The sequence below is a fragment of the Somniosus microcephalus genome, chromosome 6, assembly GCF_052327205.1.
Source record: "Somniosus microcephalus isolate GS21.2 chromosome 6, FLI_Smic_1.0, whole genome shotgun sequence".
NCBI lineage: Eukaryota > Metazoa > Chordata > Chondrichthyes > Squaliformes > Somniosidae > Somniosus > Somniosus microcephalus.
The window spans coordinates 32,064,658-32,092,126 of record NC_140992.1 but is presented as its reverse complement, the minus strand read 5'-3'; the positions used below and the strand labels follow the sequence as shown (position 1 = coordinate 32,092,126).

Here is a 27,469-nt window from a genome sequence, read left to right as displayed (position 1 = left end):
GAGGAGGCCCAGGATCGGAATCCCACGCGGGCCCACAGCTCAACGGTCGGTGCGCTAGGTTAGTGCAGGTCGGGGGCTTGCACCCGCGGGAAGCCTCCGACCCGAATTTCTGGGCCAATATCCAGTCCTTAGATTTCCAGTTGCGGAATGGAACACTTTTCCAATTTTGAGCATCTACTGTCAGCATCAAGCAACCCCACAAACACATGTGAAGTAAAGCTGCCCTCTATTGCCTCAACAATATACTTTAAACCCGCCTACAGCACTAGTGTAATATTGTTCACATCTGCTTATGACCTCTCTGAATGAGACGACCAATTTATGAGAAATTTTGTACCACAGGTCCACAGCACTTTGAACTAGATTGTGACTGGCCAAGCTCATTTCGTTTAGGAGCTCTACAGCCAAAAGAGGACAAAATCATTGCATTGATTTGAACTGGATCAGAACTTAATGTGAATTGACAGTGTGCTGACCTACTGTACTAAATAGTCCCCTGAAAGATGACTTTTGAAATAAGACTATAGGCTGTTGTAGTCCTTTATTAAACAGTTGATGGATATTTGTTTCCTGATTCCAATAAAGCACAGTAGGGAAATACATATATATTTTTTTAAGTTTAACAAAAATGAACAGAGATTGTTCAGGCAGGGTTGGGATGTAAAATCATTTGATTAATTTATCTGAATTAGCTGCTTTGCTACAGGTAAGCATTTGTTAATCACAGTGAAGATTATTTGACAAAGTACCTCTGTCCCTGGATATCCATCTAATCCTGGTCTACCAATGGGTCCAAGTTGTCCCTAAAATGGATAGGATGAAATATTAGTGGTTAGGTTGGTGAAGGTAAACCGGGGTTTATATTCTAAAACTCGAGGGAGGTTATTTTAGATGAACATGTTTATGACCTTATCGCTGAATTGCTAAAACAAAGAAAGTTGGAGGATCTGAGAATCTGTAAAGCTACGTTGTTCTACTGGCGAAACGTTCACTGTATTTGTGATGGTATAGGTAGTTATAGAGCACAACTGGATCACTCCCTACCATTACTACAGTGACTCCACTTCAAAAGTACTTCATTGGCTGTAAAGCGCTTTGAGACGTCTGGTGGTCGTGAAAGGTGCTACAGGAAACTCTTTTTTTATCCGGCACCGAAGGGACCGGCGTGGTGCCGGTTTATCAAAAAGTCCGGATTACAGAGAGGTATAGTAAAAGGTATGAGAGCCCCGTACACGGCCACAGATCCAGGCGTCCCTGTTGCATAGCAACAGGTGCAGGAACCCCGGTTACACGGCCGCAGATCCAGGAACGGCCACTAATATGAAGTAAAACTTTCCTGAACCTACTCCTGAATTTTGCCGGTTAACAGAGATTTCCGGTTATTTAGGTGCCGGTAAATCGAGAGTTTCCTGTATATAAATGCAAGTCTTTCTTTCTTTACGAACAAGACAATAAGATGTTGCCCTACAACAGCTAGCGATTGAAGCAGCAACACTTCAAGGCCAATCGCATTGGAACAGTTGACAGGGGGCCATTTTTTCATGTACAACTCAATGAGATGTGCACCCAGAAACTTGACACTGGCGACACATCACACTTGTCACCAATGCAGTGGCACACTGGAGAGAGCAAACACTTCCTGCGCCTATCAGAGAAGGCCAGGCCCTAGCTGCATAGCAATGTTACTTAAACAATGAACGGGCTCCTTTCATTCAGTCTCCTCCTTGGCCACTGCCTCGGGTTGAAGCAGATTGTCTGCAGTCTCAGCATCTTACTTGACCCCAGGTTGAGCTTTCAACGTCATATCCTCTTCATCGGAATAAACACCTACTGTAACATTGCTGACCTCCGCCGCGGCCTCCATCCAACTTCTGCGGAAACCCTCATCCATGCCTTTGTCACCTCCAATCATGACTATCCCACTGTTCTCCTGGCCGGCCTCTCATCCTCCCTCCATAAACTCCAGCTCATCCAAAACTCTGCCGCCTGTTTCCTATCCTGCACCAGGTCCCACTCACCCATCACCCCTGAGCAAGCTGATCTACATTGGCTCCTGGGCTCACAGCCTCTAAAATTTAAAATTCTCATTCTTGTCGTTAAGTCCCTTCATGGCCTCAGCCCTCCCTGTCCCTGTAACTTCCTCCAGCCCTAGAACCCCTCTGAGAACTCTGCATTCCTCGGACTCCGGCCTCTTGTGCACCTCCCTTCACCCACCATTGGCAGCAGTCTTTCAGCCTCCTATGTTCTGGAATTCCCTCTGCAAACCTCTCCGTCTCTCCACCTCTCCCTCCTCCTTTAAGACCCTCCGTAAAACCCACAACTTTGACCAAACTTTTAGTCACCTGTCCCAATAGCTCCTTCTTTGTGTCAGCGTCCATTTTTGTCTGATTATGCTCCTGTGAAGCACCTTGGGACATTTTTCTATGTTACAGGTGCTATATAAATGTAATTTTTTGTTGTTGTTTATGGCTGACTTCGTCAGTACAAATATTCTTCAAGCAATAATGATTGTTATTCTGTCCATATTTGTATTATATATTAACGTCAAAGCGAGTCCGAAAATAAGGCTGTCTCAATTTCACCTCAAACATTTCGGAGAAATCATTGTACATCTCAAAACACCAACATATTATCACTGGTTTCAGGCAACTTTTTATCACAAATCAAATATACATGAAGATGGTATAAAGGATAGTTATTTTAAACCTTTCTTCCTGGAACACCTGACAAGCCTTCCTTCCCAGGATCACCCTTGAAAAGAAACAGATCACCATTAGTACACAGGACAATTACCAGTCCTAAAAAATTATATTTTTAATTTAAAATATTTTCAATTTTTGGTGGCAATGTTGAAGCTGAGTGAGGTCAATGCTGGACACTAAACACTTTCGGGTTAGTCAGAGCTCAGGCTAGATGCAGTGCAAATCTTCTCGGCTCCCAAAAAATTGCCTTAATCCCAACATCTGAAGACAAACTCCTCTGTACCAGTGTGGAACTTTCACTTCCCATAAAAACAGTTCATATAGCAGATTGCCACATTATTGGCAATTAATACTGCAGGCTCATAACCACCAAGAACCCATGAATCATGGCCTTTTGAATGAGGGACTCACCTACATAAGTCATGGAGGGAGTATTGACCTTGGAGGGAGTATTGACCTTGCACGCCAATTAACCAGAGTGATACCAGGGCTAAAAGGATTAAATTATGAGGACAGGTTGCATAGACTAGGCATGTATTCCCTTGAGTATAGGGGTGATCTAATTGAGGTGTTTAAAATGATCAAAAGATTTGATAGGATAGAGAGAAACTACTTCCTCTGGTGGGAGAGTCCAGAACAAGGGCATAACCTTAAAATCACAGCTAGGCCGTTTAGGGGTGAAGTCAGGAAACACTTTCTCACACAAAGGGTAGTGGAAACCTGGAACTCTCTCCCCCAAAAAGCTGTTGAGGCTGGGGGTCAATTGAAAATTTCAAAACTGAGATTGATAGATTTTTGTTCGGCAAGGGTATTAAAGGTTACTGAACCAAGGGAGGTAGAAAGATTTAAGATACAGATCAGCCTTGATCTAATTGAATGGCGGAACAGGCTCAAGGGGCTGAATGGCCTACTCCTGTTCCTATGTTCCTTGTACTTATCTGGCCCGTTTGGACATTTTCTTTTCATGGCCTGAAATGATAGTCATGATTTGTGACTTTTAAAAAAGAAACAGGCATTCACAAAAGTGCTTCTGCACAGTTTATACTCCATTCCCATCAATACTGTAGAACCACCTTGCAATGTAATTTGGGCGTATTGCACACCACCAGTCCCAACATATTGCAACACATTTTCTACTGGAAGGGGTTCTGTAATATGAAGGAGGTATTTGTACATAGATCAAAAATCAGTATTGCTCCTTACCCGATCCCCAGGGAAACCAATGATACCCTTTTCACCCTTTTCACCAGGATAGCTAGGGAGATCCTAGATGTGAATAAAGAGAAAAAATAAATTAGATTTCACTTGGGCCGAAATTATTTAAGTGAATTTACAATACAAGTAAGTTTATTAGGAAGCACAAATGAATTTTATATTAAAAACAAGCTTTCATAGATTCACATTACGTACTACAGGCTGAAATGATTGCCTTAATTAAAAGTGAATCTGAATAAATGAGAAAAGGGCTCGTTTATCATTCCTCTTTTTTTTTACATATCTGTACTCTCTCTTTGGAAGGATGCTTTAGCATGTAATGAGTTTATCTTTTTAGCATTTATTGTGAGGATGTGGGCAATGCTGGCAAGGCTGCATTATTGCCCATCCCCCGGCACACTGGGAAGGTAGCAATGACCCTTTTCCTTGAACCACTGCAGTCCTTCTGACGATGGCACTCCCACAACAATGGGGAGGTGGGAAACTCTGGGATTCTGACCCAGCAACGACAAATTTGTGCAGAAAATTGTTTTGTACTCACTGACGGTCCAGGAAATCCAATAGGCCCAGGGGGCCCTCTAGGGCCTTTCTCACCCTGAAAGAAAAAGTTTTTTGATTTATTCAGTGATTCAATATTAGGTAGAGCAAAATAGTAGCACAAAGTATGGCATGAGTAATTTGCTTTTAGTTCAAAACTATTTTATGCATTAATATATTTGACAGATTTATCTATGAATTTTTGCAGAATAAAGATATCATATTTGTATTATATCTATTCAGCAGGATTATTTACATTGAATCATTTAATGTTGTTGATACAGTGTCCATGCAGCAGAATGGCTTACTGTTCCACTACAGCTAACCCCAACAATGTTAGCAGGTGGTGTCTTTATCCAACAGGCTGTCCTATTCATTTGGGTAATTCATTCACTCTAGAGAACAACACTGAGCCAGATCAGAGTGGGTATCAAGGTAAACCAGTCAATTAAGAATCCATAAGCTACCCCTCCTCAGATGGGTAATTGCCTACCTTGTACGTAAAAAGGAATAGAACTGAACACAAGTAAAGGGCTCACATGGAAGCCCTTGGACCTGAACATAAAACCATGTCGATAAACAACAGGAAAAAGAGTTGGCAATCAGCCCCCTCTTTACAAGAAGTGAATCCATAATTTAGAGGGTTTTGAGTGGTAATTTAATACACGATGTCAATGATGAGTGAATGTGCAATTATTGATACGATGAGGATCAAACATAATCATTATTTATCTACAGTATTACCTTTCAACCAAAAGTATGAGTGCATTGGAAGTTGGAAAGCAATTTCACCATAACACACTGACCCTTTCTGTGAGGGACGACAGTGGGCATTAGAAGCGCTGCTATATCTGCAGATATCCCAATCTGAAGAAACCTGCTCCCCTCTCTCCCTGTCCACCAGGCTAACACAGAGGCAGATGTGAATAACTCTGTATTCCTAGTGATAGATAGAGGGGGGTGAGATAATTTGACACTGGTGGCAGGCAAAGCGGAGCTAGATAATTTGTATCCCAGGTGACAGTGAATGGGGGACTGAATAGTTCATTCTTCAGAAACCGTTATTAGTATAACTCTGGAAGACTGGATTTAAAGTGGATCACATTAGCCTCATCTCCATTTCTTGGGTACTTGCAGCGCCTTCATTATCTTAAGGGGGCATAGTCTCAGGATAAGGGGTCGGCCATTTAAGACTGAGATGAGGAGGAATTTCTTCACTCAGAGGGTTGTGAATCTTTGGAATTCTCTACCCCAGAGGGCTGTGGATGCTCATTGAGTATATTCAAGGCTGAGATAGATAGATTTTTGGACTCTATGGGAATCGAGGGATATGGAGATCAGGCAGAAAGTGAAGTTGAGGTCGAAGATCAGCCATGATCTTATTGAATGGTGGAGCAGGCTCGAAGGGCCCTATGGCCTACTCCTGCTCCTAACTTTTATGTCCTTATGTTCTTATGACCCAGCCTTTCTCACATTCTGAGGACAACGTAAAGTGTCAGCCGTGGCTCAGTCGCAGCACTCTTGCCTTGGAGTCAGAAGGCTCAAGTCCCACTTCAGAAACAAAATCTAGGCTGACACTCCAGTGCAGTATTGAGGGAGTGCTACACTGTCAGAGGTGCCATCTTTTGGATGAGACAGTAAACCAAGGTGGATGTAAAAGATCCCATGGCACTATTTCAAAGAAGAGCCGGAGAGTTATCCCCGGATGTCCTGGCCAATATTTGTCCCTCAACCAACATCACTAAAACCAGATTATCTGGTCATTAGCTCATTGTTGTTTGTGGGAGCTTGCTGTGCGCAAATTGACTACTGCATTCCCCTACATTATAACAGTGACTACACTTCAAAAGTACTTTATTGGCTGTAAAGCGCTTTGGGATGTCCTGAGGTCATGAAAGGTGCTATATAAATGCAAGTTCTTTTTCTTTCACAAACTTGGCGAGAAAGCACAATCCTTGTAGATTTTACTACAGTAAAGACTTAATTCAAATGTTATATGGTAAGCAATATCCTGTTTGAATTTGTGACAGATTATTGGTGACATTCTGTATTGATGAAAAGGTACCTACATTCTTACAATGGTGATGTTTGTGCAAACAGACCTTACAGCTAAAATAGACTGGAGATATGAGCCAAACAAACATGCCCACGGGCCTTTGAGATAACCATGGACCATTGTGTCATCACATCATAATGTAGGTGCTGAATGCCTGTTTGTTGTTGGTTATACCTGATCTCCTTTAAAGACAATTTCTTCAGGAGGCTGGATTAGTTCAACATGTCCTGGGTCACCCTGTTCACCCTGATGAGAAGGAGGGAATAAGCAGGGGTAAAAATTGTGAGAATAACAGACATGCAGGCTGACATCCAATGCTCACACAATGAAATGAGATGACAATGGTAATAATGCAGAGTTCACAAATATCACAGCAAGAAAAAAAAGCACAAGGATGGATACTGAAATCAGCACAAGTTCTAAGTTTATCTTTGAAGGACATTATTGTTTCAAAACAAAAATAGGTTAGACTAAAATTAAATACATTCAATGGTCTGCGGATGGAGTGGGGAGGAAATGAGAAAGGGAGGTCTATACACTGACAGTACTCTAGAAGATCATGACTGAATCAGTTCCACAAGAGTCGCTGGTGGATGACCCAGACCTCTGTGGTTTTTATAGAGGGGATAGAAGAATCTGCTGCAGCTCCGCCTCATTCACACAGTATCAATCTAAAAGATTTAGGGTACTGTACTAGGGCACAGTGTATCAGACGTAAGCTTCACGCAGGATTCCTGCTTGGGATTCTCGGTCAGCCTGTGTCATCCTTGAGCCTAGGCCGTCGGCACTAAACAGACAAGCACTTATCGTCTCTGTACAATGGTTTTGTCTACTCTGAAAGCACGTTCAAACTCACTATAACAGTGACCTTGTCGCATAACCTTCGCCTTCAAAAATATAGTTTTTTGCTATCAGTGTCTCTTATCAGCTTAAATAATAAATAACATCTTTTCTCACTGAAACAACGCCACAGGACAAAGAACAGAAGAGCACGAAACCATGATTGTCCGTCTGAAACCAGGGCTGCACCACTGCGACGAGCCTGCAGGATGCGCTAGTGAGAACAGTGACTTTAGCAAGCTCAGCAGCCCCACCCATAGATATCTGTCAGCACTGTAACTAGCTGCAATACGAACTAAATAAAGGGGGTAAATTGCTGTCCTCAGCACTCCCAGGTCACAAAATCGAATGGATAATAGCTGCGTAAATTAATTATTTAACTTAATTCCAATATAAAGCAAGTAAAGCGGCGCCGATACGTCTACTTAAGGTGAGGCAGATGAATATCTCTTTAAGGACAGGATTGAAAGTTACAGCTATAAATCATCAATTAAAATACTGACAATTTGAACAATACCTGAGAAATCCGATTGGTTAGGGATGTGCAATATAGTTTATAAGGTTATTTCGATATCCTAAAATATCCAAATTGGAAGTTTTATCTTCTGTGGCTACTGACCTTCAAAAGATTCAAAGTTGGATAAACATCTATGGGGAATACTTCGTTAATTAAAAGTACTATCCCATTGTATATTGAAAATACTCGCACAGAATGAAGCATGTATTCTCTTACCTTCTCGCCTTTTTGTCCTGGAAATACAATGCCCTGTCAAAAAATATAAAATATGTATTTCAGAAAGGAAATTCTCACTGTGGCCTGTTCGGGAAGGTTTGAAATCAGCAGCAGTTCAGTGGGCCCAAATACACACTCAAATACAAATCGGGCAACTACATTTCAAATCACAAGATTACTCAAGGTGGATAAGCCATTTCAACTCATCCATCCAGAAAGACCCATCACAACATCCAACTATTCCTTAGATAATTACAGGGTTTTGCTTCCACTACCCAAACCCCGGAGTCCATTTTACAGGTTGAGCTCTTGTGAAGAACTTCCTGCTATCAATCCCAAATTTGTCTTTCGCTAGTTTCAACCTGTGGCCCTCTTGACCTACTGTCGTGGTTCAGTTTGAAGTAGTGATGTGGATTTACCTTTACTGTATGGTTTACTATGTAAGACACCATGAGGAAAAGCCCAAGTTTTTCCAGTCATTTCTTATAATCAGTCCTCTGACACTTCAATTCAGTCCATGGTTCTTCTCAACATCACCTCCAGTGCTGAATGTCTCCCTTATGTCTTGGGGACCAGAACTAGACAATATACTCAAGGTGCAGTCTGACTAGAACACTGCACAGTTTAAGCATGACTTTCCTCAACTTGTACTTTACTTATTTGCCACTATAGTTGAGCATACTATTTGTTCTGTTGCTATTCAGTATTGGGCATCTTAAGCATCGAGTGTATGAATACCCCAAGGTCTCTTACAACAGAACCTCATCCTTATCTTCAAATCCCTTCATGGCCCTAGCCATTTCTACCTTTGCAATCTCCTTGAGCTGTACATACCTGTCTGCACCCTCTTCTCTTCAAATGCTAGCCAACTGCTGATTCTACCTTCCTTACAATTGAGCTTCTGACCACATATGCGCACCATATCTAAGACCGCTTATTTCCACCTCCGTAACATTGCCCGTCTCACTGCATCCATTCCTATCTTCAAAGGCCTACTTGAAACCTATCTCTTTGGTGACCTATACTAGTTTCTCTCTTATTTCTGTCTCATCTGACCCCCAACTCTGAAACACCTTGGTACATTTTGCTATATGAATGTAAGTTGTTTGTTTTTTTAAACACTATTCATGAAGTACATGCATTGCCACTTTTTCTTTCTATTGCAATGCTTTGTACTTATATTCCTATTGAACTTCATCTACCACTGATCCAGCCACTTAGATATTTAATATAATTCACTTTCCAAGTCCACTGTCAACCATTTCAGAGTCACTTCCCCCTCCTCCAATTTAAACTCAGCTTCTAAATCCATGCCATGAATGTAAATTAGAAACAGTAAGGGTTCCAACACCAATCCAATTCAGTGCATCCCCACAATGATATTATTCCACTGGCAAGTACCTTCTGCTTCCTACCTCCAGCTAATTTCTTATCCAGGATCTTCCCATTCCCATTCTGAATCTGTGTTGGTTGCAATATATCTGATATTTATCCTCAAGTTTGCTCCTGATAATCAATTCCATTTTATTTTACCTAGTGTTGATGTGAAACTAATGGGACTGTTGTTGCCAGTATATATTTTGTCACCCTTTATAAGATAGGTGTTAGCTTGTTTCCTATATAGTGGAAAGCTTGTTTCCTATACAGAGTGCAAACGAAAGATCATCAACCTGAAATATTAACTCTGTTTCTCTCTCCACAGATGCTGCCTGACCTGCTGAGCATTTCCAGCATTTTCTCTTTATATTTCCTATATAGTGGGATGTACTTAGCATTCATCTACTCGTTAATAATGACGTTTAGGACCTCACAATTGTATTCCTTAGTAACTCATGATAATTACCATTAATACTTGAGGATTTATTTTAAGTATTTCCTCTGATCTCCAAACAGTAATGTTTTTCTGAATCTGTCCTGTTACTACACTGTGGAGACTGACAACTGGCTTTAAAGGTACCACAAAGGAGAGAGACTAAATCCCATCGCATAGTATCAGCCGACTCAAGCGATCAAACAGCGTGATTGTGTCACTAAATCTATCCTATATGAGAGTTCAGCGGTACCCATCTTTCCCTGTGCATCAGTGAAGTATTCCTCTCCAGAATGCCATGGGGCATCTGTGATGTTCTATGGCAGCACATTCTGGGTAAAGTGCTTCATTATCAATCATTTAGACTGATACCATTAATGCAAAGTAATTCACTAGAACGCCCACACATTATTTAGATTTATGCTCCAAAACAGGAGTGTTTACAGTGCCATCATTCAGAGTTTAACTCCTAACAAAGACATAACCATTATGCAATAAGTTCACATTTTATCATCAGAATGAAACAGTATAACATTTAAAATAAATTATTTTCAGGCCGCAAGATAGTTAAAAACTTACCTGTTCACCTGGTAACCCCTGTAAACCGGGGCGGCCCTGGTAAGAAAGATGATTTGTAAATATTAATTCTAGTTTTCTTCCTTTGGGATAAGAAATCTAGGCACATTGCAAAAAATTTTTAAAATTTCATTTTTTATTTACATTTCAATGTCAGCATTTGTTTCACAATTATTGTAATTGGGGAATTAACATCGCATTTATTCGGACATGTCTTAGTAAACAATTTAATGAAATTGCCTTGTTCCACCACCATAAACTGTGGAACAGAAAGAAGTTCATCGAAGTTACTGCATTTAGAACCAATGATGCAGTATGCTCCTGATGAATTGATGCCCTGGTAGTTCCTGGTAATGAACCAGTGCTGTGGGTAGTTCCCAGTGATGGACCAGTGCTGTGAGTAGTTCCCAGTGATGGACCAGTGCTGTGGGTAGTTCCCAGTGATGGACCAGTGCTGTGAGTAGTTCCCAGTGATGGACCAGTGCTGTGGGTAGTTCCCAGTGATGGACCAGTGCTGTGGGTAGTTCCCAGTGATGGACCAGTGCTGTGGGTAGTTCCCAGTGATGGACCAGTGCTGTGGGTAGTTCCCAGTGATGGACCAGTGCTGTGAGTAGTTCCCAGTGATGGACCAGTGCTGTGGGTAGTTCCCAGTGATGGACCAGTGCTGTGGGTAGTTCCCAGTGATGGACCAGTGCTGTGGGTAGTTCCCAGTGATGGACCAGTGCTGTGAGTAGTTCCCAGTGATGGACCAGTGCTGTGGGTAATTCCCAGTGATGGACCAGTGCTGTGAGTAGTTCCCAGTGATGGACCAGTGCTGTGGGTAGTTCCCAGTGATGGACCAGTGCTGTGGGTAGTTCCCAGTGATGGACCAGTGCTGTGGGTAGTTCCTGGTAATGAACCAGTGCTGTGGGTAGTTCCCAGTGATGGACCAGTGCTGTGGGTAGTTCCTGGTAATGAACCAGTGCTGTGGGTAGTTCCCAGTGATGGACCAGTGCTGTGGGTAGTTCCCAGTGATGGACCAGTGCTGTGGGTAGTTCCCAGGGATGGACCAGTGCTGTGGGTAGTTCCCAGTGATGGACCAGTGCTGTGGGTAGTTCCCAGTGATGGACCAGTGCTGTGGGTAGTTCCCAGTGATGGACCAGTGCTGTGAGTAGTTCCCAGTGATGGACCAGTGCTGTGGGTAGTTCCCAGGGATGGACCAGTGCTGTGGGTAGTTCCCAGGGATGGACCAGTGCTGTGGGTAGTTCCCAGTGATGGACCAGTGCTGTGGGTAGTTCCCAGGGATGGACCAGTGCTGTGGGTAGTTCCCAGGGATGGACCAATGCTGTGAGTAGTTCCCAGTGATGAACCAGTGCTGTGGGTAGTTCCCAGTGATGGACCAGTGCTGTGAGTAGTTCCCAGTGATGGACCAGTGCTGTGGGTAGTTCCCAGGGATGGACCAGTGCTGTGGGTAGTTCCCAGTGATGGACCAGTGCTGTGGGTAGTTCCTGGTAATGAACCAGTGCTGTGGGTAATTCCCAGGGATGGACCAGTGCTGTGAGTAGTTCCCAGGGATGGACCAGTGCTGTGGGTAGTTCCCAGGGATGGACCAGTGCTGTGGGTAGTTCCCAGTGATGGACCAGTGCTGTGGGTAGTTCCCAGGGATGGACCAGTGCTGTGGGTAGTTCCCAGTGATGGACCAATGCTGTGAGTAGTTCCCAGTGATGGACCAGTGCTGTGGGTAGTTCCCAGGGATGGACCAGTGCTGTGGGTAGTTCCCAGGGATGGACCAGTGCTGTGGGTAGTTCCCAGTGATGGACCAGTGCTGTGGGTAGTTCCCAGTGATGGACCAGTGCTGTGGGTAGTTCCCAGTGATGGACCAGTGCTGTGGGTAGTTCCCAGTGATGGACCACTGCTGTGGGTAGTTCCCAGTGATGGACCAGTGCTGTGGGTAGTTCCCAGTGATGGACCAGTGCTGTGGGTAGTTCCCAGTGATGGACCAGTGCTGTGGGTAGTTCCCAGTGATGGACCAGTGCTGTGGGTAGTTCCCAGTGATGGACCAGTGCTGTGGGTAGTTCCCAGGGATGGACCAGTGCTGTGGGTAGTTCCCAGTGATGGACCAGTGCTGTGGGTAGTTCCCAGTGATGGACCAGTGCTGTGGGTAGTTCCCAGTGATGGACCAATGCTGTGAGTAGTTCCCAGGGATGGACCAGTGCTGTGGGTAGTTCCCAGTGATGGACCAGTGCTGTGGGTAGTTCCCAGTGATGGACCAGTGCTGTGGGTAGTTCCCAGTGATGGACCAGTGCTGTGGGTAGTTCCCAGTGATGGACCACTGCTGTGGGTAGTTCCCAGTGATGGACCAATGCTGTGAGTAGTTCCCAGTGATGGACCAGTGCTGTGGGTAGTTCCCAGTGATGGACCAGTGCTGTGGGTAGTTCCCAGTGATGGACCAATGCTGTGAGTAGTTCCCAGTGATGGACCAGTGCTGTGGGTAGTTCCCAGTGATGGACCAGTGCTGTGGGTAGTTCCCAGGGATGGACCAGTGCTGTGGGTAGTTCCCAGTGATGGACCAGTGCTGTGGGTAGTTCCCAGTGATGGACCAGTGCTGTGAGTAGTTCCCAGTGATGGACCAATGCTGTGAGTAGTTCCCAGTGATGGACCAGTGCTGTGGGTAGTTCCCAGTGATGGACCAATGCTGTGAGTAGTTCCCAGTGATGGACCAGTGCTGTGGGTAGTTCCCAGTGATGGACCAGTGCTGTGAGTAGTTCCCAGTGATGGACCAATGCTGTGAGTAGTTCCCAGTGATGGACCAATGCTGTGAGTAGTTCCCAGTGATGGACCAGTGCTGTGGGTAGTTCCCAGTGATGGACCAGTGCTGTGGGTAGTTCCCAGGGATGGACCAGTGCTGTGGGTAGTTCCCAGTGATGGACCAGTGCTGTGGGTAGTTCCCAGTGATGGACCAGTGCTGTGAGTAGTTCCCAGTGATGGACCAGTGCTGTGGGTAGTTCCCAGGGATGGACCAGTGCTGTGGGTAGTTCCCAGTGATGGACCAGTGCTGTGAGTAGTTCCCAGTGATGGACCAGTGCTGTGGGTAGTTCCCAGTGATGGACCAGTGCTGTGAGTAGTTCCCAGGGATGGACCAGTGCTGTGGGTAGTTCCCAGTGATGGACCAGTGCTGTGGGTAGTTCCCAGTGATGGACCAGTGCTGTGGGTAGTTCCCAGTGATGGACCAATGCTGTGAGTAGTTCCCAGGGATGGACCAGTGCTGTGGGTAGTTCCCAGTGATGGACCAGTGCTGTGGGTAGTTCCCAGTGATGGACCAGTGCTGTGAGTAGTTCCCAGTGATGGACCAATGCTGTGAGTAGTTCCCAGTGATGGACCAGTGCTGTGAGTAGTTCCCAGTGATGGACCAGTGCTGTGGGTAGTTCCCAGTGATGGACCAATGCTGTGAGTAGTTCCCAGGGATGGACCAGTGCTGTGGGTAGTTCCCAGTGATGGACCAGTGCTGTGGGTAGTTCCCAGTGATGGACCAGTGCTGTGAGTAGTTCCCAGTGATGGACCAGTGCTGTGGGTAGTTCCCAGTGATGGACCAGTGCTGTGAGTAGTTCCCAGTGATGGACCAGTGCTGTGGGTAGTTCCCAGTGATGGACCAGTGCTGTGAGTAGTTCCCAGGGATGGACCAGTGCTGTGGGTAGTTCCCAGTGATGGACCAGTGCTGTGGGTAGTTCCCAGTGATGGACCAATGCTGTGAGTAGTTCCCAGGGATGGACCAGTGCTGTGGGTAGTTCCCAGTGATGGACCAGTGCTGTGGGTAGTTCCCAGTGATGGACCAGTGCTGTGGGTAGTTCCCAGGGATGGACCAGTGCTGTGGGTAGTTCCCAGTGATGGACCAGTGCTGTGAGTAGTTCCCAGTGATGGACCAGTGCTGTGGGTAATTCCCAGGGATGGACCAGTGCTGTGGGTAGTTCCCAGTGATGGACCAGTGCTGTGAGTAGTTCCCAGTGATGGACCAGTGCTGTGGGTAGTTCCCAGTGATGGACCAGTGCTGTGGGTAGTTCCCAGTGACGGACCAGTGCTGTGGGTAGTTCCCAGTGATGGACCAGTGCTGTGGGTAATTCCCAGGGATGGACCAGTGCTGTGGGTAGTTCCCAGTGATGGACCAGTGCTGTGGGTAGTTCCCAGTGATGGACCAGTGCTGTGAGTAGTTCCCAGTGATGGACCAGTGCTGTGAGTAGTTCCCAGTGATGGACCAGTGCTGTGAGTAGTTCCCAGGGATGGACCAGTGCTGTGGGTAGTTCCCAGTGATGGACCAGTGCTGTGAGTAGTTCCCAGTGATGGACCAGTGCTGTGGGTAGTTCCCAGTGATGGACCAGTGCTGTGGGTAGTTCCCAGTGATGGACCAGTGCTGTGGGTAGTTCCCAGTGATGGACCAGTGCTGTGGGTAATTCCCAGTGATGGACCAGTGCTGTGGGTAGTTCCCAGTGATGGACCAGTGCTGTGGGTAGTTCCCAGTGATGGACCAGTGCTGTGGGTAGTTCCCAGTGATGGACCAGTGCTGTGGGTAGTTCCCAGTGATGGACCAGTGCTGTGGGTAGTTCCCAGTGATGGACCAGTGCTGTGGGTAGTTCCCAGTGATGGACCAGTGCTGTGGGTAGTTCCCAGTGATGGACCAGTGCTGTGAGTAGTTCCCAGTGATGGACCAGTGCTGTGGGTAGTTCCCAGTGATGGACCAGTGCTGTGAGTAGTTCCCAGTGATGGACCAGTGCTGTGGGTAGTTCCCAGTGATGGACCAATGCTGTGAGTAGTTCCCAGGGATGGACCAGTGCTGTGGGTAGTTCCCAGTGATGGACCAGTGCTGTGGGCAGTTCCCAGGGATGGACCAATGCTGTGAGTAGTTCCCAGGGATGGACCAGTGCTGTGGGTAGTTCCCAGTGATGGACCAGTGCTGTGAGTAGTTCCCAGTGATGGACCAATGCTGTGGGTAGTTCCCAGTGATGGACCAGTGCTGTGAGTAGTTCCCAGTGATGGACCAGTGCTGTGAGTAGTTCCCAGTGATGGACCAGTGCTGTGGGTAGTTCCCAGGGATGGACCAGTGCTGTGGGTAGTTCCCAGTGATGGACCAGTGCTGTGAGTAGTTCCCAGTGATGGACCAATGCTGTGAGTAGTTCCCAGTGATGGACCAGTGCTGTGGGTAGTTCCCAGTGATGGACCAGTGCTCTGGGTAGTTCCCAGTGATGGACCAGTGCTGTGGGTAGTTCCCAGGGATGGACCAGTGCTGTGGGTAGTTCCCAGTGATGGACCAGTGCTGTGAGTAGTTCCCAGTGATGGACCAGTGCTGTGGGTAGTTCCCAGTGATGGACCAGTGCTGTGAGTAGTTCCCAGTGATGGACCAATGCTGTGAGTAGTTCCCAGGGATGGACCAGTGCTGTGGGTAGTTCCCAGTGATGGACCAGTGCTGTGGGTAGTTCCCAGTGATGGACCAGTGCTGTGAGTAGTTCCCAGTGATGGACCAGTGCTGTGGGTAGTTCCCAGTGATGGACCAGTGCTGTGGGTAGTTCCCAGTGATGGACCAGTGCTGTGGGTAGTTCCCAGTGATGGACCAGTGCTGTGAGTAGTTCCCAGTGATGGACCAGTGCTGTGAGTAGTTCCCAGTGATGGACCAGTGCTGTGAGTAGTTCCCAGTGATGGACCAGTGCTGTGAGTAGTTCCCAGTGATGGACCAGTGCTGTGGGTAGTTCCCAGTGATGGACCAGTGCTGTGGGTAGTTCCCAGTGATGGACCAGTGCTGTGGGTAGTTCCCAGTGATGGACCAGTGCTGTGGGTAGTTCCCAGTGATGGACCAGTGCTGTGGGTAGTTCCCAGGGATGGACCAGTGCTGTGGGTAGTTCCCAGTGATGGACCAGTGCTGTGGGTAGTTCCCAGTGATGGACCAGTGCTGTGGGTAGTTCCCAGGGATGGACCAGTGCTGTGGGTAGTTCCCAGTGATGGACCAGTGCTGTGGGTAGTTCCCAGTGATGGACCAGTGCTGTGGGTAGTTCCCAGTGATGGACCAGTGCTGTGGGTAGTTCCCAGTGATGGACCAGTGCTGTGGGTAGTTCCCAGTGATGGACCAGTGCTGTGAGTAGTTCCCAGTGATGGACCAGTGCTGTGGGTAGTTCCCAGTGATGGACCAGTGCTGTGGGTAGTTCCCAGTGATGGACCAGTGCTGTGGGTAGTTCCCAGTGATGGACCAGTGCTGTGAGTAGTTCCCAGTGATGGACCAATGCTGTGAGTAGTTCCCAGTGATGGACCAATGCTGTGAGTAGTTCCCAGGGATGGACCAGTGCTGTGGGTAGTTCCCAGTGATGGACCAGTGCTGTGGGTAGTTCCCAGTGATGGACCAGTGCTGTGGGTAGTTCCCAGTGATGGACCAGTGCTGTGAGTAGTTCCCAGTGATGGACCAGTGCTGTGGGTAGTTCCCAGGGATGGACCAGTGCTGTGAGTAGTTCCCAGTGATGGACCAGTGCTGTGGGTAGTTCCCAGTGATGGACCAATGCTGTGAGTAGTTCCCAGTGATGGACCAGTGCTGTGAGTAGTTCCCAGTGATGGACCAGTGCTGTGGGTAGTTCCCAGTGATGGGCCAGTGCTGTGAGTAGTTCCCAGGGATGGACCAGTGCTGTGGGTAGTTCCCAGTGATGGACCAGTGCTGTGGGTAGTTCCCAGTGATGGACCAGTGCTGTGGGTAGTTCCCAGGGATGGACCAGTGCTGTGGGTAGTTCCCAGTGATGGACAAGTGCTGTGGGTAGTTCCCAGTGATGGACCAGTGCTGTGGGTAGTTCCCAGTGATGGACCAGTGCTGTGGGTAGTTCCCAGTGATGGACCAGTGCTGTGGGTAGTTCCCAGTGATGGACCAGTGCTGTGGGTAGTTCCCAGTGATGGACCAGTGCTGTGGGTAGTTCCCAGTGATGGACCAGTGCTGTGGGTAGTTCCCAGTGATGGACCAGTGCTGTGGGTAATTCCCAGTGATGGACCAATGCTGTGGGTAGTTCCCAGGGATGGGCCAGTGCTGTGGGTAGTTCCCAGGGATGGACCAGTGCTGTGGGTAATTCCCAGTGATGGACCAGTGCTGTGGGTAGTTCCCAGGGATGGACCAGTGCTGTGGGTAGTTCCCAGTGATGGACCAGTGCTGTGGGTAGTTCCCAGTGATGGACCAGTGCTGTGAGTAGTTCCCAGTGATGGACCAATGCTGTGAGTAGTTCCCAGTGATGGACCAATGCTGTGAGTAGTTCCCAGTGATGGACCAGTGCTGTGGGTAGTTCCCAGTGATGGACCAGTGCTGTGGGTAGTTCCCAGTGATGGACCAATGCTGTGAGTAGTTCCCAGTGATGGACCAGTGCTGTGGGTAGTTCCCAGTGATGGACCAGTGCTGTGGGTAGTTCCCAGTGATGGACCAGTGCTGTGGGTAGTTCCCAGGGATGGACCAGTGCTGTGGGTAGTTCCCAGGGATGGACCAGTGCTGTGGGTAGTTCCCAGTGATGGACCAGTGCTGTGGGTAGTTCCCAGGGATGGACCAGTGCTGTGGGTAGTTCCCAGGGATGGACCAGTGCTGTGGGTAGTTCCCAGGGATGGACCAGTGCTGTGGGTAGTTCCCAGGGATGGACCAGTGCTGTGGGTAGTTCCCTTCAGCCCATGGATGAAAGGTTCAGGCAGTCCTCATACAGTACGCCTATCTTTACCGGCTCAAGAATTTCTTGCCAGATGTTGTCATATGCCAGCAACTTATAAAGCCTCAATTTCTGCCATATCTCCTTTGCTAACACCTATTCTCTCGCTCAATGATGCCTGAATTAACCTATTTTCAGGAGTTCATCCTTTTTTGTGAAACTGTCATGATCTGATTTAAAACTGGTTGCTTCTATGATTAAAGTGTCATTGCTGGCCTTTATTTCAGTGCCAGTTATTGAACCTTAGGATGTGCCTATAAAATAGTGATGCAATGTCATCTTAACCTTGATCTACTTACTGGAAAACCTGGCTGGCCTCTCGGTCCTGCAATACCCGGAGAACCTGAATTTCCTGGAAGACCCTAGGAGGGAAAGAAGAATTTATTTCTACCATCTATGATACATTATAACAGGTCGAGGATACATCCTGCATTCGGTGCCTGCCTGATTCTATATGGGACTAATTGGACAGCTCTTTCAAAGAGTCGGCACAGACACGTTGGGCTGAATGGCCTCCTTCTGTGCTCTATCATTCATGATTCTATGACTGCCTTTAAACAGCCTGAAGTGTAATTTCTCTCAGGAACTGCTGAGGATGATTAGGATGAAACTTTATTTAGTTCCTACTTACAAGTTACTTTTTGTCATTGGTTTATGTTCATAAGCAGTTCGGGAATAATTAAAAGCTAATTTATTACTTCAATAATACCTTGGATGTTCTATGTTCTAGGCAACTTCCTAATGTCTCAGGTAATTGTACAGCAGGAAGCAAAAAGGGAGCATAAAAAAGTGAGAGAGCAATGTTATAGCATAAGTGTGGAGAGCTCCAGATACAAGTCATTTTGATTCTCTGTGGCTTAACTTGTGTTCACATACTTGAGACTGCATTAGTCTCCTCGGACCTTATTTAAATGAGACTTCATTTCAAACAAATTACCCTGCATTTGTAAAGCATCCCTGACATAGAAGAACTGGCGAGGACAGCGAGCAGATGACAATAAATTAAAGGGATAGTCAGGGGTAGGGAGAGTGACCAAAAGCACAGGAGAAACGATTAGTTCTTAAGAGGCTTTTGAAGGAAGCGAGAGAAGGAGGCAGAGTGGATTTGGGAGAGAGTTCCAAAGGTCAGTGTAGAGTGGCAGAAAGATAGTCCTGCAGTGGAGGAGCAAGGAGGAGCAGTGATCCAAGTTAGAGGAATTTTTTTGGACACAGAATCCAAATTGCAGAATATTAGTTACATCCCTTTATATGATAGAATAAACCCTTTTACTGTTTCACCTGGCTGGCCTACTTCTTATCTGCTTGACAAGCCCCCTCCCCATCAATTTTAGAATAGTCTGAAAGGAATCAGCAGCACCAGAGAAGGCAGAGGATAAAGAGCGCAGGAGGCCGAGGACAGCAGACCTGAAAGGAGTCGGCAGCACCAGAGAAGGCAGCACCGGAGAAGGCAGAGGAGAAAGAGCGCGGGAGGCCGAGGACAACGGACCTGAAAGGAGTCGGCAGCACCAGAGAAGGCAGCACCGGAGAAGGCAGAGGAGAAAGAGCGCGGGAGGCCGAGGACAACGGACCTGAAAGGAGTCGGCAGCACCAGAGAAGGCAGCACCAGAGAAGGCAGAGGAGAAAGAGCGCGGGAGGCCGAGGACAATGGACCTGAAAGGAGTCGGCAGCACCAGAGAAGGCAGAGGATAAAGAGCGCAGGAGGCCGAGGACAGCGGACCTGAAAGGAGTCGGCAGCACCAGAGAAGGCAGAGGAGAAAGAGCGCAGGAGGCCGAGGACAGCGGACCTGAAAGGAGTCAGCAGCACTGGAGAAGGCAGAGGATAAAGAGCGCAGGAGGCCGAGGACAACGGACCTGAAAGGAGTCGGCAGCACCGGAGAAGGCAGAGGAGAAAGAGCGCGGGAAGCAGAGGACAACGGACCTGAAAGGAGTCAGCAGCACTGGAGAAGGCAGAGGAGAAAGAGCGCAGGAGGCCGAGGACAACGGACCTGAAAGGAGTCGGCAGCACCGGAGAAGGCAGAGGAGAAAGAGCGCGGGAGGCCGAGGACAACGGACCTGAAAGGAGTCGGCAGCACCGGACAAGGCAGAGGATAATTCAGAGCGGCTGAGCACAGTTAATTAGGGAAAATAGGCCTATAAAAACAGGCTTCGCAGTGCGACCTGCACTAAGTGCGGTTTGAACAGAGTACTGAGAGTTGGGTGAGTGAGGGAGTTAGGTGGGTGAGGAGTAGAAGGAGGAGCTCCCTTGCTTCGCCTTTGCTTTCCCTAACTTTTCACTCTGTAGGAATTGGTTCTTACTTTACACCCAGGAAAGAGTCCGAGAGCAGGAGCAGTCAGACAACAACAACAACTGCAAAACCACTAAAGTGACGTCACTACCAGGGAAGGAGCTGATCGGTAAGTAGGACCTGGTGAGTATTTCTACAGTTCAGTCGTTAAAGTCAAAGTAAGGTCTCTAGTTTAGAGTAAGTAGTGTTTAAAGTGAAGTAAGGTCCCTAGTGTCTTTAATATTATTTAATTTAGAGGAAGTAAAGGGAGTAAATTAAGGGAAGGACATGGCAGGGCAGCTCGGCAGCGTGGAGTGCTCCTCCTGTGCTATGTGGGAAGTCAGGGACACTTTCGGTGTCCAGGGCGATACGGATCTGGAGCAGCAGCTGGAGTCACTGTGGAGCATCCGTGAGGCTGAGATCTACGTGGATAGCACATTTAACGAGGTGGTCACACCGCAGGTAAAGAGTGCACAGGCAGAAAGGGAATGGGTGACCGCCAGACAGAGTAAAAGAACTAGGAAGGTAGTGCATGAGTCCCCTGGGTCCATCTCCCTCTCCAGCAGATTTTCCGATTTGGATACTGCTGGGGGAGATGGTTTCTCAGAGGAATGCAGCAAGAGCCAAGTCCGTGGCACTACGAGTGGCTCAGCTGCACAGGAGGGGAGGAAAAAGAGTGGGAGAGCAATAGTGATAGGGGATTCTATCGTAAGGGGAACAGATAGACGTTTCTGTGGCTGCAGACATGACTCCAGGATGGTATGTTGCCTCCCTGGTGCCAGGGTCAAGGATGTCACTGAGCAGCTGCAGGACATTCTGAAGGGGGAGGGTGAACAACCAAAGGTCATGGTCCATATCGGTACCAACGACATAGGTAGAAAGAGGGATGAGGTCCTGCAAGCAGAATATAGGGAGCTAGGAAATAAATTAAAAAGCAGGACCTCAAAAGGTAGTAATCTCAGGATTACTCCCAGTGCCACGTGCTAGCGAGAGCAGACATAGGAAAATAGACCAGATGAATGCGTGGCTGGAGAGATGGTGTAGGAGGGAGGGATTTAAATTCCTGAGGCATTGGGACCGATTCTGGGGAAGGTGGGACCTGTACAAGCTGGACGGGTTACACCTTGGCAGAACTGGGACCAATATCCTCGCAGGGGGGTTTGCTAGTGCTGTTGGGAAGGATTTAAACTAGTTTGCTAGGGGGCTGGGAACCTAAGTGTGGGCCCAGAATGGAGAGAAACAAAGCTAGAAGTGAAAGTTAGAAAAGTAGTCAGCAAAACTAGTAGGGAGCAGAAACAAAGGCCAACAGTAAAGAGGGTCAAAGTGCAGAAAAATATTAAACAGGCAAAGTTGAAGGCACTTTATCTAAATGCACGTAGCATTCGCAACAAGGTGGATGAATTAATGGCACAAATAGAAGTAAATGGGTATGATGTAATTGCCATAACAGAGACATGGTTGCAGGGTAACCGAAGCTGGGAACTGAATGTTCCAGGGTACTCAACATTTAGGAAGGGCAGACAAAACGGAAAAGGAGGTAGCATAGCGCTGTTAATAAGGGATGCGATCGGTACGGTAGAGATAAATGATCCTGGCTCGGCAGAGCGTGATGTTGAACTGGAATCAGTTTGGGTGGAGCTAAGAAACAGCAAAGGGTGGAAAACATTGGTGGGAGTTGTGTATAGGCCACCAAACAGTAGTGGTAATGTAGGGCACAGTATCAATCAAGAAATTAGAAGTGCATGTAAGAAGGGCAATACGGTAATCATGGGGGACTTTAATCTACATATTGACTGGGTAAATCAAATTACCACTAATGGTGTAGAGGACAAATTCTTGGAATGCATGCAAGATGGTTTCCTGGATCAGTATGTGGAGGAACCAACCAGGGAACAGGCTATTCTGGATCTGGTACTGTGTAATGAGAAAGGGCTAATCAATAATCCTGTGGTAAAGGGGCCTTCAGGGACAAGTGACCATAACATGATTGAATTTTATATTAAGTTTTAGAGTGATGTAGTCCAATCTGAAACTAAGGTCTTCAATCTAAACAGTGGAAACTACAAGGGTATGAGGGACAAGTTGGCCATGGTAGATTGGGAGGCTACGCTAAAAGGTATGAAGGTGGACATATAATGGCTAACATTCAAGGAAATAATGCATAATTTGCAAGAAACATATATTCCTCTAGGGCATAAAAACCCAAAAGGAAAAGTGATCCAACATGGCTAACAAAAGAAATTAAAGCTACAGGAAACTTTGTTATATCCAGCACCGACGGGACCGAGCTGTTGCCGATCTATCAAAACTGCCGGACATACAAAGTTAATGTTGAAGCATACGGAGGTTTTCATCTCTGTATCTGACAACAAACACTGTTGCTTAGCAACAGCTTGTAAACAGTCAGCCCGTACCTTGGAAGTGTCTCTGTAGCTTAGTAACAGCTTCAGAGAGACTTTCCAGAGCCCGACTGTTGAAAACAAAGCCACGAGAAGAAAAAAAACCTAACAAAACGGCTCCTGATTTCTGCCGGTAGATCGAGGTTTCCGGACATACAACCTCCGGATAAACCAAAGTTTCCTGTAGTATTAAGTCAAAGGAGGAAGCTTATAAAGTTGCCAGAAAAAGCAGTCAGCCTGAGGATTGGGATCTTTTTAGAAATCAGCAAAGGAGGAACCAAGAAATTGATAAAGAAAGGGAAAATGGAATATGAGCACAAACTAGCGAAAAATATAAAAATGGATTGTAAAAGCTTCTATAGGTATGTGAAAAGGAAAAGACTGGCAAAGGTAAATGTAGGTCCTTTACAGTCAGAGACGGGAGAATTTATAATGGGGAATGAGGAAATGGCAGAGAAATTAAATAAATACTTTGTTTCTGTCTTCACGGAGGAAGTCACAAAAAACCTCCCAGAAATATGAGAAAACCAAGGGTGTGGCGAGAATGAGGAACTTAAAGAAATTATTATTAGTAAAAAAAAGTACTAGCAAAATTAATGGGACTAAAAGTCGATAAATCCCAAGGACCGGATGACCTACATCCTAGGGTTTTGAAAGAGGTGGCCATTGGAATAGTGGACGCATTGGTTGTCATCTTCCAAAATTCTATAGATTCTGGAACGGTTCCTGCAGATTGGAGGATAGCAAATGTAACCCCGCTATTTAAGAAAGGAGGGAGAGAGAAAATCGGGAACTACAGACCTGTTAGCCTCACATCAGTAGTTGGGAAAATGCTGGAATCTATTATAAAGGATGCAATAACTGGGCACTTAGAAACTAAGAAGATTGGGCAGAGTCAACATGGATTTATGAAAGGGAAATCCTGTTTAACAAACCTATTGGAGTTCTTTGAGGATGTAACTAATGGAGTAGACAAAGGGGAACTGGTAGATGTGGTGTATCTGGATTTTCAGAAGGCCTTCGATAAGGTCCCACACAAGAGGTTGGTGAACAAAATTAGGGCACATGGAATTGGGGGTAATATACTAGCATGGATTGAGAATTGGTTAACAGACAGAAAACAAAGAGTAGGGATAAACGGGTCTTTTTCAGGATGGCAGGCTGTGACTAGTGGGGTACTGCAAGGATCGGTGCTTGGGCCCCAGCTATTCACAATCTATATCAATGATTTGGATGAGGGGACTAAATATAACATTTCCAAATTTGCTGATGATACAAAGCTAGGTGGCAGTGTCAGTTGTGAAGAGGATGTGAAGAGGCTTCAAGGGGATCTCGACAGGCTCAGTATGTGGGCGAGAACATGGCAGATGGAATATAATGTGGATAAATGTGAAGTTATCCACTTTGGTAGCAAAAACAGAAAGGCAGAGTATTTTCTAAATGGTGAAATGTTGGGGAATGCAGATGCTCAAAGGGACCTGGGTGTCCTTGTACATGAGTCACTGAAAGTGGATGTGCAGGTGCAGCAAGCCATTAGGAAGGTAAATGGTATGCTGGCCTTCATTACAAGAGGATTTGAGTACAGGAGTAAAGAAGTCTTACTCCAATTATATAGGGCCTTGGTGAGACCACACCTGGAGTATTGTGTACAATTTTGGTCTTCTTACCTAAGGAAGGATATACTTGCCATAGAGGGAGTGCAACGAAGGTTCACGAGATTGATCCCTGGGATGGCGGGACTGTCATATGAGAAGAGATTGAGTAAACTAGGCCTATATTCTCTTGAATTCAGAAGAATGAGAGGGGATCTCATTGAAGCATACAAAATTATTACAGGGCTTGATAGGGTGGATGCTGAGCGAATGTTTCCCTTGGCTGGGGTGTCTAGAACCAGGGGTCACAGCCTCAGGATAAAAGGTAGGACATTCAGGACTGAGATGAGAAGAAATTTCTTCACACAGAGGGTGGTGAATCTTTGGAATTCTCTACCCCAGAGGGCTGTGGAGGCTCAGTCATTGGGTATAGTCAAAACAGAAGTCGATAGATTTCTGACTAGTAAAGGCATCAAGGGATATGGCGATAGGGCCGGTGAATGGAGTTGAGGCAGAGGATCAGCCATTGAATGGCGGAGCAGGCTCGAAGGGCCAAATGGCCTACTCCTGCTCCTATTTCTTATGTTCTTATGTAGTCAATGGCAAAGCATTAGAACCAACACCAATGTCACATGGAGTCTGAAACAGCAATAGATTGCACAACCTGTGCTACAATGGGTCAGTGTGAAACATCCGAGGGAGAAATTCAGGCAAATTGTGTGGTACGGAACATCACAAACATTGCTCCATTGTTCAGGTGGGAAAGCAAATAATTAAATTTCCTTGTGACTGTTCAGGATGACAGGGATTTGCATTTCTGTCAGTGTCAGCTACAGCAACAAGAAGTCATGCTATTACAGAATAAAAAGAATAAAAATTTTAGGAGCATATTTTCTTCTGTGTGTAAAGTTAAAGAAATTAAGTAGTTCACCATACCATGGACTCCACTGAGCTCTCTTGAGGGAAAGTTCTGCATAGTTTCTGATTGTTCCCTCCTAAGGTAATCAAATAAAACTCAAGACTACTTATCCAAGCTTATAACTTTTGTTAATATCTTTCGACTGTTTCCTTTCCATAGCATGAGACTTTCACGGTTCCCCCTGAATAGAAACCATTGTGTTTCATACAGTATTTGACCATCTCTACCTATACTTTTCTTTATATAGCCTTTAATCGGTTCATAATCAACTCTATATCCACATCTTTTTATTAAATGAAAAGGAATTAATCAACATAATATATACTGTCATTTCTCAGAGTTTATCCACTTGAATTGTGCAGACTAAACATTCTTCTAATCTGTGGATTATTTTGAGTTTGTTAGATTTTGTACTCGTCTTCCAATCCTCTGCTCGCATTCCGAGTTAAAGAGCTATCCTACATTTACATTATCTATGCAGTCCAGATTTTAAAGAGGCAGTCATGTCCCTTCTTACTATTTTAATTTCTTCGCTAATAAAAAGGAGTTGAACTATATGAGCCTCTTTTTCTAACTTCGAGCCCCAAGTTCTAGAATCATCACACTTCTCTGAATTTTGAAGCAAAGGGAGGTAAAATTAAACTTTGGCGGGGCGCAAAATGAACAGTAGAGGAGCAGTTTCTGTTGCATATCCCGCCTGATCATCCTTTCCATTAACTTCAATGAGAGGAAAATCAGGCAGTGTGTATAACGGGCGACCGATCTGCTCACGCCTGTTTTTCGCCCCCACTGAAGTTGAATTTTACCCCCCTTAGCGTGTTCAAAATTGCATAGAATATTTAATATGTTGCCTCATTAATAACCTGTACAAAGTTAAAGTCATTTGTTTTGTTAGAATGAAATGCTCCCAAGATGTGCCCTAATATTTGATTAATATTGTTGATAGTAGCTTCACATCAACAGGAACTTTTTAGTGAATGGTGAATAATCACCCAAATTCCTTTTCTTTTCCACCTCTACTGATCCAAACCTTTCACTGTCTACATGGTTTCAATATCTCTAACTTACCTTCACTAGCAGTAAAATCCATCTGCTATTCCTTAGTCCGTCTACTTAATTGGTCCAAATTTCTTTGAATGCTATCAATCTTCCTTAAGCTCATTATTTTGCCACTTAGTCTGATATTGTCCCTGCCCAGTGCATTTTCAATTAATTAGCACTTTCTGTTTCCATTTCCAAGCCAGTCTTTGTCCAGCAAGCTACTTTTCTACTAATTCCTTTAAGCTTCTGCAAAAGGCTCGCATATATGGATATATATGTTATTAATAAAATAGACATCCTGTCTTCTGAAGTAACAACAGAAAATGCTGGAAAAACTCAGCAGGTCAGGCAACATCCGTGGAGAGAAATTTGAGTTGACTTCTGAAGTAATTTTACCTCAGATTTCAGGTGACAGTTATAAACTATTAAAAGTAGGACTGTCAAACAGTTAAAAAATTAATCGCAATGAATCAGTAATTAAAAATTTTAATCGCAGTTAATCTTGGTTTTAATTGTATATTTAATTGACACCATTGTCACCAGTGTTGCTAAGTGGTTATGTTTCCGACTGCCATGTTAGGTATATAGGTGTTTGTTTTAGCCTGTGTGACAATATGTCAGCCTTGTCTTTATTGTTCACAGGGCGTGATTAATCTGCCAGGAGAAAGGTTGATTATAAGGTGGATAAATTAGTACAAGAAGCATTGACGGTTATACATGTTAGAATTAACAGCATATTACAGAAACAGTCAGAGGTACTTAAAAATCCTCTTACCTGAAAACTAAAGGAAAATAAATGGAAAGTTATTTTTCAAGACATTCCCAGCCTTTGGTAAAGGTTACGAGTTCCTGAGTAAAATTCTCGGTGTGACTAACTGGATGGCATCCTGCTTGAACCTGAACTCTGCTTCCAAATGGCTCAGGTTTTCCCTCCCCATATCCAGTTCCCATCCTCGCCCTGCTCCATCCTCTCTCAGGCTTTCCCGCCCAGTATCCTTCTTCTGGCGTCGCCCTTCTCTCTCAGGATTTCCTTGTATTCCATTCCTACCCTTACCCTGGTCTCACCTCGCTCAGGCTTTCCCTCCCCATATCCCACCTTCACC

General features: G+C 45.8%; 1 protein-coding gene across 1 annotated transcript in view; it reads right to left on the bottom strand.

Annotated features, from left to right (window-relative positions):
- LOC147115586 (uncharacterized) overlaps positions 1-27,469 on the bottom strand; it is a 217,811-nt gene that overhangs the window by 101,805 nt on the left and 88,537 nt on the right. The window contains exons 9-16 of the mRNA XM_085989605.1: positions 18,451-18,513; positions 10,473-10,508; positions 8,084-8,116; positions 6,685-6,756; positions 4,459-4,512; positions 3,906-3,968; positions 2,707-2,751; positions 750-803 (exon numbers count right to left, since the gene is read on the bottom strand). Coding sequence (XP_085845731.1) covers positions 750-803; positions 2,707-2,751; positions 3,906-3,968; positions 4,459-4,512; positions 6,685-6,756; positions 8,084-8,116; positions 10,473-10,508; positions 18,451-18,513 — 420 coding nt within the window. The remainder of the gene's footprint in view (positions 1-749; positions 804-2,706; positions 2,752-3,905; positions 3,969-4,458; positions 4,513-6,684; positions 6,757-8,083; positions 8,117-10,472; positions 10,509-18,450; positions 18,514-27,469) is intronic.